The sequence below is a fragment of the Sebastes fasciatus genome, chromosome 24 (genome assembly GCF_043250625.1).
Source record: "Sebastes fasciatus isolate fSebFas1 chromosome 24, fSebFas1.pri, whole genome shotgun sequence".
NCBI classification, from domain to species: domain Eukaryota; kingdom Metazoa; phylum Chordata; class Actinopteri; order Perciformes; family Sebastidae; genus Sebastes; species Sebastes fasciatus.
Window position 1 is genome coordinate 13,184,638 of NC_133818.1, and position 18,918 is coordinate 13,203,555.

Sequence of the window (18,918 nt, forward strand, 5' to 3'; positions counted from 1 at the left end):
CAGCAGATAAGCTTGGTAAAACCATAAATTATCATCTTTACATTTGGGTTTGGTGAGCTTTAGTTTTTTTTTTGGACAGAGCCAAGCTAGCTGTCTCCAGGCTTTATGCTAAGCTAAGCTAACCGGCTGCTGGCTCCATCTTCACATCGAACAGACAAATATGTCAAGTGGGGTATCAATCTTCTCATCTACCTCTCGGCAAGAAAGTGAACAAGAGCATTATCCAAAATGTCAAATTATTAATTTTAGAATATCACTTTAAACTTGGCATGAGAAGGCGGTTGTCGCCCCGATAACTCCTTGACAATAACAGATGCTTTTCTTTAACTTTCTGAACAGTTGTGTACCGGTCATCCCTGCTTTACCTTGTTGTGCAGAACCACTACGTTGCGTGGGTCTCCATTGAGCCACGTGTCGATGGCCTTGCACATGCTGCAGATCTTGTCCAGCGCCGGTGCATGGTGGTCTGGCCAGCCAAACTCCACAACCTGAGGGGGGGGATTATCAGGACCAAAAGAAGGGGGTTTCTTTTTGGTTTGATTCCTCTCAAACATGACTTCGATTTACATATGTTTGCGTGTCTTTGGATATCAAATGACAAAAGATGATCCGGCTGCTTTTGTACCTTGGGGTTTAACTTTGTTAAGTCGCTCCTCCACTCGCTCAGGTTGAGAATCTGAAATGAGCGACCAGATCATTGAGACCAAATTGAAAAACGCATCATTTGAAAAAAAATAAAAGAGATATGAGTCGTATGTTCTGGACTCACCAGATAGTGCTCGCCATGTTTGGACCGCAGCATCGTCGCCACCTCCTTGAGGTTGGTGGTGTAGCTGCGTTCCTCGGCGCCGGCGGGGAAGCAGACAGAGATGATCCTCTCTGTGATGTAGACCAGGTCCACCTCATAGCTCTCCTCCATGGCCTGAACCACACTCTGACTCCTGGAGAAGGCGAGAGGGAGCGAGAGGATCACCAGGTGTGTTCACGCTAAAACTGCATTCACATTTTCACTGATTTTCATCTTTACGGTTACAAATCCCTTTTAACAGCCGCCGTGAGAACATTCCCGAGAACTCTCCGATTTCTCTCGGGGACTAACGACAGATATTCATCGCAAACATCCACTTGATCAAATGTAAACTCCCACAGCTCACTCTTATATTTCTTGGAAAGGTAAAATATGTACAATCCTTCGCTGACTGTTTACATGGCCTCTGTTGATGTTATGCAATGTATTTCACTGGCCAAACAGCGATCAGGTTTATTGGCCCGTAAGCATACAGTAAAGCCCTGCATGAAGAATAACAGACAACAGAGAGGTGGAACGATCATTTACATTCCTAGAAAAAAGGTGAAGGATTCAGCACAAACAATGATTTTTTTTAGTGTTGGGATCACAATGGATTTACTACTTCGCAAAAGTTGCAGAATTTGCTTCCCTTTTTGTGCAAACAATCATTTTATAATCCTAGGAGTCATGTTTTTTTTGCATTTCTGAAGAAAAGTCTTTGAAGATTATGTTGTAGAATCAAAGGAGGTTTTAAAACGGACCGACTTAGATACTTTTTGGTTAAACGTCTGGTTAAAACATGTACCTTCACCATTCCTACGCATACAGTATAATACAATAGTATGACAAAGCTGTGTCTTACCGCGACTGCTTTCGCCTTATCTCCACACTCTTGCAGGACCTCGTAGATCCCTGGAGAACACACATACACACACACACACACACACACGCAAAAACACACAATACACACAGAGGGAGGGGGAGTGAAAATTATTTATAAGCGGACTCCGTTTGGTAATCATGAACATGTTACTGAATTGCAATCTGACATAACCTAATAGGGGAAAAGTCAGATCACAGAAGCAAAACTGAATCTGTTTTGGAGGAAAAGAAAGATGGAGAGAAAAGTAGAGGAGGAGGAACAAATAGAGGAGGAGGAAGAAGGATAAGAACGAGAAAGAACAACAAAAGACTTAGGAAATAGTTAGGTATCAGCAGGAGAAAAAGAAGAAGCAGAAGAAAAGGAAAAAGAAAAAAGAGATGCTGATGAAGAGGAGAAGGAGAATGGAAGATGGAAAATGAGAGGAAAAAGAGGGAGGAAAGGGAAAAGGGAAAGAAGCAGAATAAAAAGAGGTGAAGAAAGAATAGAGGACGATGAAGTGGAGAAGAAGAAAGTGAAGAAGTACAGGAGGTATGGTAGATGGAAAAGAAGAAGAAAGAGAAGGGAAGTAGAATAAGCAGGAGGAGAAGAGCTACAAGACGAAGAAAAAGAAGAAGTGTGAGGAGGAGGGGAAGAAGAAGAAGAAGGAGGAAAGGGAAAGGGAAAAAAGCAGAATAAAAAGAGATGAAGAAATAATAGAAGAAGAAAAAGAAGAAAGTAGAAGAAGTGTCAGGAGGGAGAGAAGAAGGCGAAGAAGAAGAAGAAGAACTGCAAGGAAGAGGGTAGAAGAAGAAGAAGAAGAAGAAGAAGTGTGACGATGAGGGGATGAAGAAGAAAAAGAAGAAGATGAACTGCAAGGAAGAGGGACAAAGAAGAAGAAGAAGAAGAATGAGCAGAAGGACGGTGAGAAGAAGAGAAAAATCACAAGAGCTCAGTGTGATCCAGGTTGAGTTCCTGTCAGGATCTCAGCGCCCTCTTTAATGATCCTGTCCTGTATCTGGTTATTTCGTGAGGAGAGAGAGAGGCTGTTTCACTGTGACAGGGCTGCAGAGGGAAAACGTTACTAAATCTGCCGTACTGTCGAGGAATCAGCTGCATAATACATGCTGGAGTTGGCTCTTCCTCGCACTGTTTGTCGGCCCAGAGGAGAACTTGTCTGTACGAGTCGGGCTGCCATCAGGAAGATGAAGCCATCCGAGGAGATAGAATGACATCTCTGCAGACGTCAGAGAGAGACTCAGCTTTACTGGTCAGAGATACTGGCAAAGAAGGGGTCTGTAATCACGGAGCAAGGTTAAACACACAGCCCGAAGCCGCCTCCGTGTTGCTGCCGCGCGGCCTCTCGCAGATGAAGCTAATCCCACCCCCCAAGAGCCAAACTGGGAAGCATAATTCTCCGTGATTTGACAGGAACCAGATGCTAGGCGGACCGCGGACGCTGGTGTTTGCAAAATGAAACAGCCTGTTCGCATGGGGCTTCGGGGGTGTTACGCCGGTACATTTCACATCACAGGAACAATCTGTTGTCTTGTAGCAACATGGGTGCATGAACGCCTCGTGAAAGTCAATGCGGCGTGGAAAAGTGGAGTCTACTGTCTGGCCGTTTAAAGGCACGTTACACACAGTTAAAGGCTCCATTGTTGTTCCAAAAACTATTAGAAACACATCAATGAGCCACACATGTTCCTTTAGTAACATGAACCTGGGCATTGTTGTGTGTTTTGACGCAATACATGCACCGTTCTCCAACTCACTCGTACATTAAATGCGTATTCATCTGCAGCTGAAAATAGTCCCTAACAAATCCCTAACTTATACTCCTGTTTGTGTGTTGAGAAATAGACTAATGCGTTGCTTGTTTTGGGCAATTTATGGGATTTTGTTGACGATAAGAAAAATGAAGAATAATGCCAACTATATCATCTAAAGCAATACAGTTAAAGCAAAAGGAATTTGTTGCATATTTTAGTATATATTTCATGAAAATAAAAACTGAGGAAGACTGTAATATGATCGAAAGCTCAAGAACAGCTAAAAATAGACCTTATGTAAGAGTTTTGGCAATAAAAAAAATCACATATTTTAGATATCGAGATAGATAGATTCGAACATGTAATAAATAATAAGAAAACAAAACAAGAATAAAAAATTAAATGAACAGTAAACATATACAGCCAATTCTAAAATAAAATAAAATAAAAAAATATTATGTGTCCGAAAAGAAGTAGGCAGAAGTAAACACTGATATGGTCCTATACACATAAATATTCATCTTAATATAATATAAAATAAAATAAAATAAATAAACAAACAAACAAATAAATAAATAAATATTATATGTCTGAAAAGAATCAGCTAGAAGTAAACACTTTTATGGTCTTACCCCTTTCTAGAACTTAAATAATGAACTTAGTGTTTATCACATATACACATAAGTAATAATCTTAATATAAAAATAAATAATTAAATAAATATAAAATATCATGTCTGAAAAGGAGTAGGCAGAACAAAACACTAACAAGGTCCTACCTTTCTATAACTTAAATAATTAACTAAATGTTTCTCAAATATATGCATAATCATCTTATTATAAAATAAATAAATAAATAAATAAATAAATAAATAAATAAATAAATAAATATATAAATAAATAAATAAATAAATAAATAAAATATCTGAAAAGCAGTAGGCAGATGCTCCTACCCATTTCTATAACTTAACATTAAACTTAATGTTTCTCACATATACACATAAACAATCATCTTAATATAAAATAAATAAATAAATAAAATAAATAACATATGTCTGAAAAGCAGTAGGCAGTAGTAAACACTTACATGATCCTACCCCTTTCTATAACTTAAATAATTAACTTAACGTTATAAGAATAAATGGATAAATGACAAATAAAAAAATATTATTTTAGATATTTTAGATATTACTTTTCACAAAAATAAATTAAAATAAAATCAAAAGAACATTTTGCATCATTTTGGACTTCCTGCGTGGGAGTGGCCTACCTTGCTGAACAGGTACCCGGTGCTCCACCTCCAGGATGAACGCAGGTGGGCCAAACGCCTTCGAATGGAGCTGCCCAGAGGCATGACTACACTGCAGGAACCACTTCTCTAAATGTCACTATTTAGATCATAAAATAAAAAACTAGGTCTGTCTAGCTGGTCACATCCTACTCTGAAGGGCTAAAAACAAAAGAAGCTCCGGTTCCTCATGATAGCAGAAGATGCTCGCTCTGTTTGTGCCAACCTTCATCAGCGATTATGTAATATATCATGATGCATGTTTCCTTCCTTCTTGACTGTCCTCTCCCTGCTTTCTCCTGCTTTCTGTCTCCCTCACGCCCACTTTGTGTTCTCTGGAACTACTCCTCCCTCACTCTCATTATCTCTCATTATTTCAGACTCCCAACCCGCCCCCCCCTTCGCTTCTCTTGTCTTCTTCACTCCCTTTTTTTCCCAAGCATTGTGTTTGTGTACCGTATGAATGTAGAGAATGTCTGCCGCACATGTGTTTGACCTTAATTACCTTTACAGTAAGAATCCAGTGACTAAAAGCATTACGAACGCGCAGAATATGAAAACAAAGCGGTGACACGGCTAGTCATTACAACTGTTGTGCCATTGGAAGAGGCATGTTTTTTTTCCCTTTGTGTGCTTTGTGCGCAGTCATCACTCTCGTCTCACTCTCTAGCCACAAACGTATTTAAAAAAAGTCCCCATAGTGCACTTGGATGACCCCGACAGGCCCCAACGCTGACCCAATTATGGTCACGATGGGGCGTTTTGACTCAAAAACACCAAGAGTGTGTCCTATATGGACTAACCAAATAAACATATGCACAAACCCCTATATGATGATGATTCTTGGATGAAGTATGAAGGCAGAAAACAGGTATTCCAGGATGAAATATTTTTAAAAATGACTGTTTTTTCCTCTGAAATCCAGCCAGAATGTATCGATTTTCCATTAAACTTGAAATGACAGCGATCTGATATGTCGGGACAACACAAGCAACGCTTTGATTAGATTAGTAACAAGTTACAGTAACAGTAGTCAACTTTTCCTGCTTGGACCGGAGTCGATAACGTTACTCGCTTCCGCCGCCGCTCTCTCTCTCTCTTGCTTCACCACTCACTTCCTACGAAACACAAACACTCTAACACACTTGGAGAGGCTTCAGATGGTTGCAATCTCCTCACCTCACCAGTAGATACCTGCCAGATCCTGCGCACTGGACCTTTAAAATGACTACGACATTGAAACGAAACAAAACAAAAAACCGCAACAAAAATTCTGAGTTAGGTTTAGTGGAAAAAAACATCACGGTTTGGTGGATTTTCTCGCTTGTTAGACTCGTTATTATACCACGTAACATTCAATAACACGTTACTTGTTCGTGTCTAGAAGATAACACCTAAGTTGCGAAACACTTGTGAGACGGTTAAGGTTAGGCATTGACCTCGAATGGTTGAGGTTAGGATAAGTCGTTGGGCAGCGAGTGTTGCGAGGGTTTTTTGCACGTTTTTGCAATTTAGGGGTTACCTTCTAGACGCGACCACGGTACTTTCTTTAACGGTCGCTCGATATATACTACCTGATACGTCAAAGACAAACGTAATAGAATGCAGTTTAGTTGTATGGGAACGTTATTTTTATATATAACATCTGGTTAAAGGGGATATTTACTCCAATATGTCATTGTCGAATTGTTTGTGACAACTTTTCTATTATTAGAGTCGAAAAAACAAGACCACGGTCAAGACAATTAGTAGCCTCTGTCTTGGTATTTTTAGTGCTTCTCATAATTACACCCACGTTTCCCATAAATCCCGTTGCCAAAGAGGATGTTGCTACTTGTCTCGAGGCTTAATGTATTGTTTTGGACGACGAACACAATCTTACACCTCTCACTGCAAAAGGAAAACAGCATCAGCTTCCCTTAGGTGGTAAATAATTACACAAATGACTCCCTAATAAGCCTGAAAAGGTGGCCCAGGAAGGTTTTGTTTCGCTGTAGCTGTAAATCTTTCAGTGGAAAACAAAAACATACATAGAAACTTCGACATTAAATTGAAGACATGATTCAGATATTCAGTCCTTGCTTTGCCAGACTCACTCCTTCACAGCTTGCGAATTAATCTCCACACAGACTGGTGCACACAGACCAATCTGTGTTTATAATCTCGCTCTGAATCACCGCCGCAACTTCTGCAGCCGATCTAAACATCCAGGACGACGTCTGACGCAAGCGCTGACTCATTATCGTGACTCACAAAAGAGAGAAGAAACAGGGGGGTGAGGACTTTTTTATCTTTTGAATAAATGTTGCTTCTTCATAAGAAGGAAAATCATTTCAAAACATTTCAAAACGCTAACAGTTTTTTGCCGTTGAATGTTTTTTTTTTGTGCATTAGCAGTGGTTCTCTCCTCTCTTATTTTTCTGGAATCTTGCCTGTGTTGGAAACCCCACACCCTTCATGGTTTAGCAATGTCAAGCTAAACATGCATGCCTAGTCGTGGGGCCAGGCCCTGGCAGACGTTTCTGGCACCGACGAGACACAATTTTGCAAACTGAACTGGCAGCAAACAGATGTCACGGCAGCTTTTTCTCATTTTGTAAGGTATGTACCAAATATTTCTTTACACTGGCACAGAACAGAGAGGGGGTTAAACCATTTACCTCATGGTCACCTGGTTCTACTGGAATAATCATGGACTTTTGCATTTGTTTTCATGCCAATTAAGACTTTCATTGACTTTTTTTTTGTCTTTAAATTACACATTAAAATGTTGATTTACTTCCTTATCTTTAATTTAAAGTCATGTGCCGCCTAAAATTAAACCCACAGAAGCAGCAACATGAGCTCTCATTGGCTATGCTGTTATGCATTGCATGATGCTGCCACCTTCTGCAGTGTGCAGGAACAGGTGGTGGGATCTGCAAGTCTTTTATTAATTGATTATTTACTAAATTATTACACTTAAGCAGGGAATAAAAAGACTATAATTATTCCAGCGCCACCCTCCAAACTCAAGAAAAGTTCACCCACAATGTATGTGTACAACATACATTTGGCCATATAGTATGCATACGGATTGTTATTGCGGCATAACAATAACAGTAAAAGCATGTCTTGGGCATTAACGCTGATAAAGAAGAGGTGTTACTCACCGGTGTATCTACATGCTTTAACGGCAGCTGAGGAGTGGGAGGCTGGAGAGAGAAGCGAGACAGAGTCAGTGGGTTAGTCATTGTTTCTGTCGCGCCGAGGAAGAAACAACATGGTGAGAGAGAGGATGAGAAAGAGAGAGAGAGAGAGATAAAGAGAGAGGGAGAGAGAGAGATGTCTGGCTGTCGGCGATACACCAGACACACAGTCGTTTAATTAACCTTGAAGAAAATACTCTTTCTGTCTCTGTGATCTGTGCACACTTTGTCTGACATACATCCATCCTCAGCCCTCCTGATGAAGGGAGTCGTTTTCCTGGACTATGAGGATCATTATGGTTCTCAAGACCTCTTTCAAATAAAGCAAATATGATGTAATGGCTTTAAACTAGGGCTGTAAACCGATTCAAATATTTAATTGCGATTAATCGCACGATTGTCCATAGTTAAATGTGATTAATCGCACATTTTTTGTTCAAAATGTACCTAAAAGGGAGATTTGTCAAGTAATTAATACTCTTATCAACATGGGAGTGGTCAAATATGCTGCTTTATGTAAATGTATGTATATATTTATTATTGGAAATCAATTAACAACACAAAACAATGACAGATATTGTCCAGAAACCCTCACAGGTACTGCATTTAGCATACAAAAATATGCTCAAATCATAACATGGCAAACTGCAGCCTAACAGGAAACAGCATTAACCTTGACAGCCCTATTTTAAACAAAAGAAAGACACTGTATGGACACTCATACTAAAAGTATGGATGGTGTGTTTTTTTTTAGCCGTGTTTGGAGTTTTTTTTGGAGCACTTTTTAGCAAAAAGTCAGGTAATCTGTCTGTGGATATCTTTGTTTCTAAAATAAACCAACTGTTTTCAGTAAATGTCTTTTTTGCAAAGTGCCAGAAACTGATTTTCAAGATCATTTGGAGTGTAAAAACTTTAACTGTTTGGCTTAAAAGTTCATTTCTTGGGTCCGAAATCGCATACTATGCACTACATCCTCAATAGGTGTACTCAATTTGTTTTTTTCGGAATACACTGAGCAGTCATTTACACTTCCTGAGAGCCTCTTTGCTGGTTGGAGACGCGTAACCATGGTAACCCATACCAACCTCATGTGACCAAAAACGATGATTTGAGAGAACCAAAGTCTGAACTCATTTTAATTTTAGCGATATTGACGTTACAGAGCTGTCCGTCAACGTCCGCGACGAACGTTGTCGTCACTACCGCATTGCATTGTGGGATATTAATGCCACTGTAGTGTCCAGCTTTTCGGACAAAAGATCTCGCTGTTTTTATGTGCAGTAAACAACACGTTATTATGGGATTTCGGACGCAACCTTGACTTGGAAATAGTAGTTTGACTCGAGGTTGACTTCAGCCATATGTCATGATCCACCATCATGAAATTGTTATTATAATTATAGCAAAGTCTATTCTGGTATTTCAGGGAGTATTGGCTTTTAGTTTTGGTGCTGGTTATTAGCACTTAGTAGGACGGGCCAAATTATCAATATGTAAAAGTAAGAAAATAATAATTATAATCTGGTCTGGTAGAGATGGAGAAGCAGAGACAGTATGTGAGAAGTGGAAAGAGAGAAACACACACACACAAACACACAAGCACACGCACAGAGCTTGACAGTGATCCATGTGTTAGGGAAAAACTCTTAACTGAGTTAAGTACAGCGTCTTAGGCTGATGGGAGCTCTATAAACAAAAGCGGGGACTGTTTAACAAGCCGCTGCAGTCATTTAAACCGGCCGGCGTCCAAAGTAAATAAGTGAAAAGTAGTTACCGCTGCTCGGAATGTTCCTAATTTGGTCACATCATCGGTGGTTAATCTCGAAAAATATAAAACAGGTCTGACTGCGCTGCTTTTTTTAATTCGACTTTATTGACGAGAAATCAGGAGAAATGATCAAATTGCTTCCCCTGCTGCTTTTCTAATCACGGCCCCTCCATTTGCTGAGCGTGCATTCTTTTACGGAGGGTGAATGAAAACTCCCATTCCGAGCTCATTAAAGTGAAAATGACTCGAGCCTCGGTGTTGCGGGTGCGTAAATCACATTTTGTCTTGTAAAGGAGCATCCCCTAGAGGAAAAGGAGGATAATCACTATCTGTCCTCTGCTACTCTGTGAGGCATTTAAATAGCATCCTGAAAGTCTCGCACCAAATCACTCATTTGAGGTACTTCTTAGGATCTTTTTTCGAGGTTGCTGCAACCATGTTACTCTCTACTATCTTCTCTCAAATAAAGGCAAATAAATGTCCCAAAATCCCAAAAAAAAATCTGAAAAAACAACAAAACTAAGTTGTTTTGTCGCAACTAAGTTGATCTTTTCCTAAACCTACAGTAGCTAAGTTGTTTTGTTGCCTAAACACACACACACACGTGCACACGTTACACTCACCTGCTCATAGTTGGTAGTCGTCTGACATGATGTGGTGACCTGTAAACGGAGAAAAAACAGAGAAATCATGAGTGAAGAAAAGCTGTAATATTTCACCTTTAAGTAGTAGATCACATTAAAGAATAATTCAACAACAGCGGGACATAAACTGGTAACTCTTGACGCTGTGTTTTAAAAAACACTACTGTAAAGTATTGCGTCTATTTTGGTAGAAACAGGGAGGGAGAGACATCTCTGAGTGTTTCCTCCTGAATGCCTGAGTATTCCCCAAATCGCCCCTCAACGGTACAGAAATAACCACGGCCTCATAAAACTGACTGCTCCTCTGTGTGGGAAACATGTCGGGGCCACTCCGGGCTAAATCACATTTGGCACTGAGTTCACGTCGAGAGAGAGTGCTTCCTGTAGCAGTCAGTTCACACATGGGTTGACGCACCGCACTATGACTTTATGATTCTTTTTGTTGCATGATGTTTTTTGTTCTGTCTGAGAGAAAAAAAACACAACACAATAAGCGCCTCATCAAGCATGGCTAAAGCAATTTCACTTGTATTCGATAACAAACTCAGGGTCAAACATCATGCGAGGAAATCCAATTTACATTCTGGTTCACAGCAGAGGATGGTGCACTAGGAGGATGGTGCACTAGCACTAGGACTAGGTCCGTGGGTGATTTGGGGAAAAAGATGCCAGGAAATGACTTTTACATTTCCACCTGCAATATTTTAGCTTGAAATTGGGATTTGTGGTGGATTATATCTATAAAAATGATGCCCTCAAGTGTCTTATTCTGTCTGAACAACGATCTAAAACTAAAAGATATTCAGTTTGCTATCGAATAAGAGAAAGAAAAGCAGCAAATCATGCCGTTTGAGAAGCTGGAAACTTCTAATGTTTTGTATTTTACATGAAAAATGACGATGAATCGATTATCAGTTGCAGATTAATCAACACATTTAATCAACAGAGGCTGGCTATTGTCTTAGATTTTGGATATGACATAAGTGTTGTTTTTTTGCTCCATCAGGTGACAATGACTCCCAGCTGTTATGTCGAACTGAGTGTATATTAATGAATAGTACAGGTAAAGGTGCTGTAGTGTAGCATTTTTACACATTATTATGAAAGAAATGGGTAACGCGTTATCTTAAGGTTCTTGTAATAAGCGTTAGTTAATAGGGAATAAGGTCCTTACAGGATGCTTATTAACATTAATGTGTTAATACGACTGTGTAGTGTTAATAATAGCACTATAAACATGTTTATTGTTAGATATCTATAAGTACTTCATAAGAAACGTGTTAATTGTGATTGAGTTTATAGACTGCTTATTAAGAACAGTAATAAAAGCTTTATGAGTTCCTCCTTATAATTGTTTATAATAGCATTACAAACACTTTTATTGAGTTAACTTACCCATAAAAATAAACCTTTTTTTGTTGCTTTATTAAGATGAATGCATACTTGTGTATTGGTAGTTAACTATGCACATATTAACAGTTAACTCTGCTTGTACCGGATCTAAAGCGAGAGCTTTTCAAGGTCAATAAATCCTCTATTTTGCACTAATTCACTTTTTTTTTTTTTTTTAAGATTAAGCATTTTTCTGACTTTATTAAATACAAAGTGAAGACAACGTGCAGCAAAGAAACCGCAGTTAACCACAGTTAACTTTGCTTTTGGCAGCTCCACCCCTGTCTGGAATGAGCACTACATGTTGTCAAAGACTGATAAAATATAAATACAATGTTTTAGCAACTTTAAGACAGCTAACCCTGATCTCAGGTCACTTGTATTACTAGATAAAAAAGAGGTTATATAGCCTGTTCTGATGATTTCACCCTCCACGTTCTTCTTTGCAATGCAGTCTCACACTGTAAGAGAAACTTGTCTTGTGAAACAGCATCCTGTCCTCGCTCTTTACTGTGCAACAACATGTTTTTCTTCAGTAAAACAACAACAGCAGGTTTTCCCAACAAATGCAACTGGGTGGCACCGCAGTGCTATAAAACGCAGAGTGGAGTTGCCAGTACTGATGCCAAACCTCCCAGCAACAGTCCCCTAATTATACTATCACCTCAAAATTAGAGCGGTATGGATTTCCTGATGTTGCACTGCTACATGTAGCATCTTTAAATAGTAGGTCCTCAAAACAGTTTGGCTCATAGTATCCATGACAGGCGAGTGTGGCTCCTAATAGTCTGCATTACACCCCGTAGCGCCACAAATCACTGATTACGATGCATAAACAGGCCCCGAGCTGAGTGACTTCCGTCTGATTGTGTTTACTTTAGCGTGCACGGATAGACAACGCATGAGTGGATGCATGGATGCATACGTGTTCGGACGTTGTTGTGAGGTTGACGGATGTTTACTGGCGGGGCGGCGAGATGAGAGCCGCGCGCTATCAGAAGACAACAGACGCGGGCGGGAAGGAAGCCGCTGTAATTAGTTTGCTCTGGGAAAACAAAAGACTCATTGACTTTGTAATGCTATCATCAGCCGTATCAGAATACAGTAGTTGGATAACATCGCGGGGCCAACAGAACAGATCCCCACCCAGAGCAATGCTGATATGCAATGTGATGGCATCAGTGCAACCAGTCAGCGCTGATATGGTGCTCCACTAAAAACATGAAGAAGCGGAGATATTTTAACATGTTACATAATGTTTTCTGCTCATTTCTATGTTGCATTACTCCCACCTTACTGGTGGTCCTAATTTGCAAATGCACACTGCAATAAAATGAGCCATTACGTGCCATTTTTCATATCCTAAAATTGGACTTTATGAGCCAACATTTTGCAAGCCTTCCCTCAAAAAAAGTTTTTTACAGACCAAATCTATGACGGGTTAATATCCAGTATTCAATAAAAGGCCATCATCACATGGACCTTGTCCTTGTGTGTGTGTGTGTGCATGTGTATGCATGCGAAAGTAGCGACTCCTTTAGAGAAACTTGGAGGTCATCATTTTGAATCCTCGGGTTAATAAAGTGAATGAGTTACAACTGTTGCTGCTGCAGGTGCTGCAGGGATAAAAGAAGTGACAATAAGGGAGAGAAAATCAGGCCGTTCTCATGCACAGGTTCACAGCTATGCCTACGAAAAGTAAGTATTTCGTATATATACCACAAAATCAACTCATTAGGACTTTAGCCCAGGAGGCCGATGTTTGCACGCCTTGTGAAACCACAACGTTGTTATTTTTGTCATGTAACTTCCGTACATAAGTAACGCCACTTCTGGAGTTATTTTAACCCAAACCGCAATCTTTTTCCTAAACCTAACTAAGCAGTTTTGTTGCCTAAACCTAACCAAGTCGATCTTTTCCTAAACTTAACTAAGTTGTTTTCTTGCCTAGGCCTAATAAAGTTGATCTTTTCCTAAACCTAAGTTTTGTCGCTTAAACCTAACTAAGTTGATCTTTTCCTAAACCTAAGTAATTTTGTTGCCTAAAACTAACCAAGAAGATCTTTTCCTAAACCTAACTTAGTAGTTTTGTTGCCTAAACCTAACTAAGTAGTTTTGTTGCCTAAACCTAACTTAGTAGTTTTGTTGCCTAAACCTAACTAAGTAGTTTTGTTGCCTAAAACTAACCAAGACGATCTTTTCCTAAATTGAACTAAGTTCATCTTTTCCTAAACCTAACTTAGTAGTTTTGTTTCCTAAACCTAACCACATTTCCTGTAAAGACGGAAGTTAATTTTGAAAAGACGGGACGAAATTGACACGTGCGTCACGTGTTGCTGGACATTTGTAGGAAAACGCACAAAAAACGACGACTTCTCATAAGATATACGAACCATTGTATGAGAATGTGTAGAGAAAATGCAGTATCCAATGACAAGGATGCATGAACATGCTTATTTGCAAAAAAGAATACACTCTGTACATCCTGCAGTAAATCCTATCTTCATGAATGTTATAATGTTCACTTTTTGTTGAACTGTTTTACAGAGTTGTTGATTCAACTGTATGGTCAAGGCAGCTAACACCCAACTAATCGACAGGATGAAGTTGCTATAGTACCAGACGCCAGAAGCGAGTCGGCTCATGCTCGCTCTCTACAGCGCTACACTACCTGGGGCCGCGGCTGACATTCATATATCAGCGTTGGCGGTCCCAGTGGCCCCGCGGCCTCGTAGCAAGAGCCCTGCAAATGTCCTGAAGATGACTCCCTCCAGTATTGATCTAAAGGTCAGAAGGGTTGCTACTGTATGTTTACACAGAGAAAAAACAGACTTTTATTGGTCAGCTCCCAGCCACATGAATAATTTCTTAAGGAGCATATTTGTGCATGTAAATATAGTTTTCAAGGACATTTCTTGCAAATATTGTTATCGTATTTAGCGAGGCAGTCATGGGAATAGACAGCTGGAGCAGCAGAGAAAATACAGACTTCCTTAATCGCACATTCCTTCAAACGCCGTGTCTCAGCGCAACTTAAAAATCCTCCGCCGTGCAACAAAGCGAGAGAACAACAGCTACCCTGACTTCATCCATATATGGTGGGTGCAGCTGGAAGCCAGACTAAGACAGGCTTTCACGTGGTTTTTACCAGCTCAGACGGATAAAAGTGTAGGAATCTCCGAGAGGCCCCTTCAGCGTCGGGCCTGGGCTAACACCTGAGCTCCGTCCGTCTGTGTGTGCAAATGCATCTGTGGCGTTCAGATTGTTTAATAGGGGGAAAAGATGAGAAAAAGACGTTTTCTAGTGTATCCGCAGGGACATTTCTTGCAACTGATTTGAAATGTTGACCTTTTCTTTGGTCTCTGAAACTCCCCAATCACTTCCCAGCAAAGTGACCAGCAGTCCACAAATAAAACTCTATGACATCCAGAGAAAGAGGGGCTTTTAAAACAGGGAGTTTATAATCTCACAGAGTCACGCGGGGCGTCTGGGAAGCCACTGAACTAGAACAAGGAGTCAAGCGAGCCACCGGCGGTGGGGGCCCCTCCGCAATTTCAACCCAGCCGAGAGGCCTCATTAGGGGGCAAACAGAGGTGAGCTGAGGCGGGACGTTGTTGAATTACCCGCAGCAAAGGTCAAATGTCTCAGGTGAGTCTTCACGGAGCTTCCCTCCTCTGTCTTGATCTCCCTCCCCCCCCTTCTCCTTCACAATGAGAGCGCGGATCAGCGAGAGCTTTAATGACTTCAGCAAAAGTGCTGCTCAAGTACTCAAGTGGGTTTATATGGAAATGGAGAGTGCAGAATATCAAAGCAGGACTCTGGAGCCCGGTCCACTGGGTTGAATCGCTGTATAATGAGTAAACGTGCTGCAGTTGGAGCAGGAGAGTGATGAACTGTTTTCTCTCACACACTTCAAACAGGCTGGAACAAGCATCCTCAGATAACATGGGGAGAAGAAGACGACGGGCTTGCTCAGCAACAATAAGGGCAATAAGCATGCATTGTCAGTGCATTTACTGCTTTAGTTTGGTGCGTTTGACACATAAAAAAGGTCAGAAAACACATTTTTGCAGATGACATACACATATTCTTTGATGTATTGCGTTGGATGCCCATTAAAGTAATTTTTTTCTAAAGAATTTTTTTGTTCCTTTTTGATGCTCTCAATTTGGGAAAGCTGCAGTATTTCCACAAGATTTATGCCCTCTCACCCGTCTGACATCACAATGATCACTCTGATCTACTTCAGCCGAACTGATGGGAGAAAGCGTGTTTCCCACTGTGCATAAATCATCTCATTGGCTCCAATAAATAAGCCTGCCATTGGTCCAACCACACTCAAAATTCCTCAAGCGCTCCTCCTGCCCACACAAGAGCCACTGCCGCGCTGATGGCAGTTTGCCTGAGAAAGTAAATTCTTCGCTTTCCAAACGGGGGCCAAATAAGGACTGGAGCTCAAACAGCCCCTTTGGAGGGATTTATACATCGGCTGGGTTTCTGTTTAACTTGGAAGGGCTAATAAATCCGCCGAGCGCTGTGATGGGGAAGAGCCCGCTCCTTTCCCCGCTTTTGACATTTTGACATAATGTCAAGTGTGTAACGCGCCCATGTTCGACGGGGTGGCAGTGTGTCGCTGGCGAGAGCGTGCTGGCAAGTCGTCGAGCGATGTCGTCAGAGGCTGAATGATATATGATGTAGAATTAAAGGACCCATTATGTTCATTTTCAGGCTCATACTTGTATTTTGGGTTTCTACTAGAACATGTTTACATGTTTTAATGTTCAATAAACGCTTTATTTTTCTCATACCGGCTGCAGCACCTCTTTTCACCCTCTGTCTGAAATGTTTGAGCTCCGCCCCCCCTCCTGAAAAGTCTGCTCTGATTGGTCAGCCGGCCCACACTGTTGTGATTGGTTGACCGAACCAAACTCTTTGGACTACGCTCCAGCTCCGCTCTAACTAGCTTTGTTTGAGGGCGTGCCAAACTAGCCGCTATAAGGTATCATACAAATGTGTTACTTGGTGACATCACCACGTTACAGAAGAAAGGGCGGGACTTCAAGCGAGGTGTTTCAGGCAGTTCAGTAGCAGTGTTTCTCCCTTTGGCGTACCCTTTGGGCATTGTAACTTTGAAGACCTTATACATGCACAAAAAACTATATAACACACTAAAGGAAAGGGAAAAAACATACATTATAGGTCCTCTTTAAAAATAGTTCAATCAAGTTGTAGGAAAATAATGGCAAAATAAAGTTTTACCACTAAAATGCTATCAATCATTTATAAGTGAGTCAATGATTCAATATTCTTTAAAACAGAGAATCCACTCTGTAAACATGTTATTTTGTAAAGGGTCTCAGCTATTTGGCAAATATCTAAATTTGGAACCAAACATGGGCTGACCCATGAACGTCCAATTGCCATTTCAGAGGCTTTTGCACCCAAACAGGATGGGAAACGGCCGTTATATACACATGAAGTCTAAATAATTGTTTTTGTAAAGTAGAACACACAGCTGTTTCCACTGGCGTCCATCAACACCCGGTAGCGCAACACAAACACGGTCTTCCCACAGCATGAAAACCACCCTGTGATGGTCGAACAAATGACAAGACCGTGACTGGACAAACAACAACCAAAAAAAAAAAGGTTCCTTCTCGTGAAGAATCCACCGTCTGAATCTTGTGGATAACACAAGAAGGGGATATGTTTTTTCACATGAGAACAAAATCACTACCACATGGTTAACACACCATAAATAAGCATAAAAATCGCCCGACAGGCACAAGCATTTTGCTTCTACCCTAAATGGCTCAGACAAAATATACCACAACATACAGGAGGTTATTTACAATGAGATTCATCACAGTGGATTGCCTTCTTATTTCAACTGTTTTGACTGCCAGTGAGCTCCGATTTGTGTCCAACAAAGGCACTGACATTATTTCACCTCGAAAACCGACATGCCGATGTCGGGTTTGAGGCCCAGAGGAACTTCATCAAGTGGACGCGAAGGAGGCCAAAGACCACTACTTGGTCATGGTCGAGCCACAGCGAGCGGTGAGCGGGCTCTGGCTTGGCTGCTTCAGCCCTTGTACGGTTACAACCAAAAAATCACTGCGAGCTAGACGACAAAATAGCCCATTAAACAAGGAAATGATGAATATCAGATGTGCAATTGCGGCTCGCTTTGGACACAGGTTGAAAACCTCCAAAATCTGAAAGCCCGCATATCATAAATGTTAGGTCATTTCAGTCGTGGGAGAGGTCTAACACTTGGCGCGGTGTTTAAAACAAAAAAATCACCTGAGTGGGTTTCCATTCGTGGGAAAAAAAACAAAAAAAAACGTGTGCATTTCAAGGGCCTTCAATGGAAGTTGAAAACAAGGATGTTTTCATCATTACTGGATGGAGCCGATGTTGGACGGCGCTGATGGGTCTGTTCCGGACAGCGTTCGCCTATCACTTCCTGGTTAATTAGGGCTGGCTACGGGATCTCTCATTCCACCACTAATAGCACAGTGAAGCGAGAAGAAAAGAAACAACGCCAAGCCAAAATCAAATGGTATACGCGCAGAAAAGTGCAATAAAATATAGGCTTTGTAGAACGCAACACGCTCAAAACGCTCTTTTGCTGCAATTACTTCTACGAAAGCCTCAATTTATGCTTCTCTTACAAGTGTAAATCTGAAAACAGTTACCTTGTACTGAAATGTCCTTTTACTCTAAACTTGCTTTTTATTTTTCCATGCCCAGCCTGTCACTTATTGACAGAAATAAGTTAGTGGGTACGCCGAGCCTCTTGCTAATTCACCCTCTTGTGTGGTTGCATAGTTAAATGCCATCCTCCCTGGTCACTACTGCTTTTATAACACTTCCCGGGCGCATACTTTGGAGCTGACGCAGTTTGGAGGATCTTGCAGCCTTCGCAGTTTTACCAGCTTGTGTGCTCTTCTACAAATCTGAAAATTCAATCAGAAAAACAAAATGTGTTGATGCGTGACGTGGCAAAAAACAAACTGCACAAACGCGTGCGAGGAATTTCTATTTGGCAATCAAAAGTTGAACCCTTCTTCAAGCTGATCTTTCTGCGATTTATGGTAGTTTCTTTCTCAACAAGGCTGCCAAAGGCTTCGCTCCTCTGATGTGTCAAAAGATGAACGGCCCGGAGGGGAGCTAGGTATGTTATTAAGGGATGGGGGAGACAGATGGAAGAGA

The 18,918-nt window shown here is 40.9% G+C and overlaps 1 protein-coding gene across 29 annotated transcripts in view; it reads right to left on the reverse strand.

The window, feature by feature from the left end:
* Positions 1-18,918, reverse strand: part of tns1a (tensin 1a) — a 94,911-nt gene that overhangs the window by 36,540 nt on the left and 39,453 nt on the right. For 27 of the 29 annotated variants that reach the window (XM_074627453.1, XM_074627451.1, XM_074627449.1 and 24 more), the window contains 6 exons: positions 10,288-10,326; positions 7,861-7,902; positions 1,653-1,702; positions 770-941; positions 626-676; positions 366-488 (listed from right to left, as the gene is read on the reverse strand). In XM_074627453.1, the coding sequence (XP_074483554.1) occupies positions 366-488; positions 626-676; positions 770-941; positions 1,653-1,702; positions 7,861-7,902; positions 10,288-10,326 (477 nt within the window). Of the gene's footprint in view, positions 1-365; positions 489-625; positions 677-769; positions 942-1,652; positions 1,703-4,690; positions 5,092-7,860; positions 7,903-10,287; positions 10,327-18,918 lie in introns of those variants that run through there. The other 2 variants (XM_074627460.1, XM_074627459.1) reach the window with 1 other exon arrangement.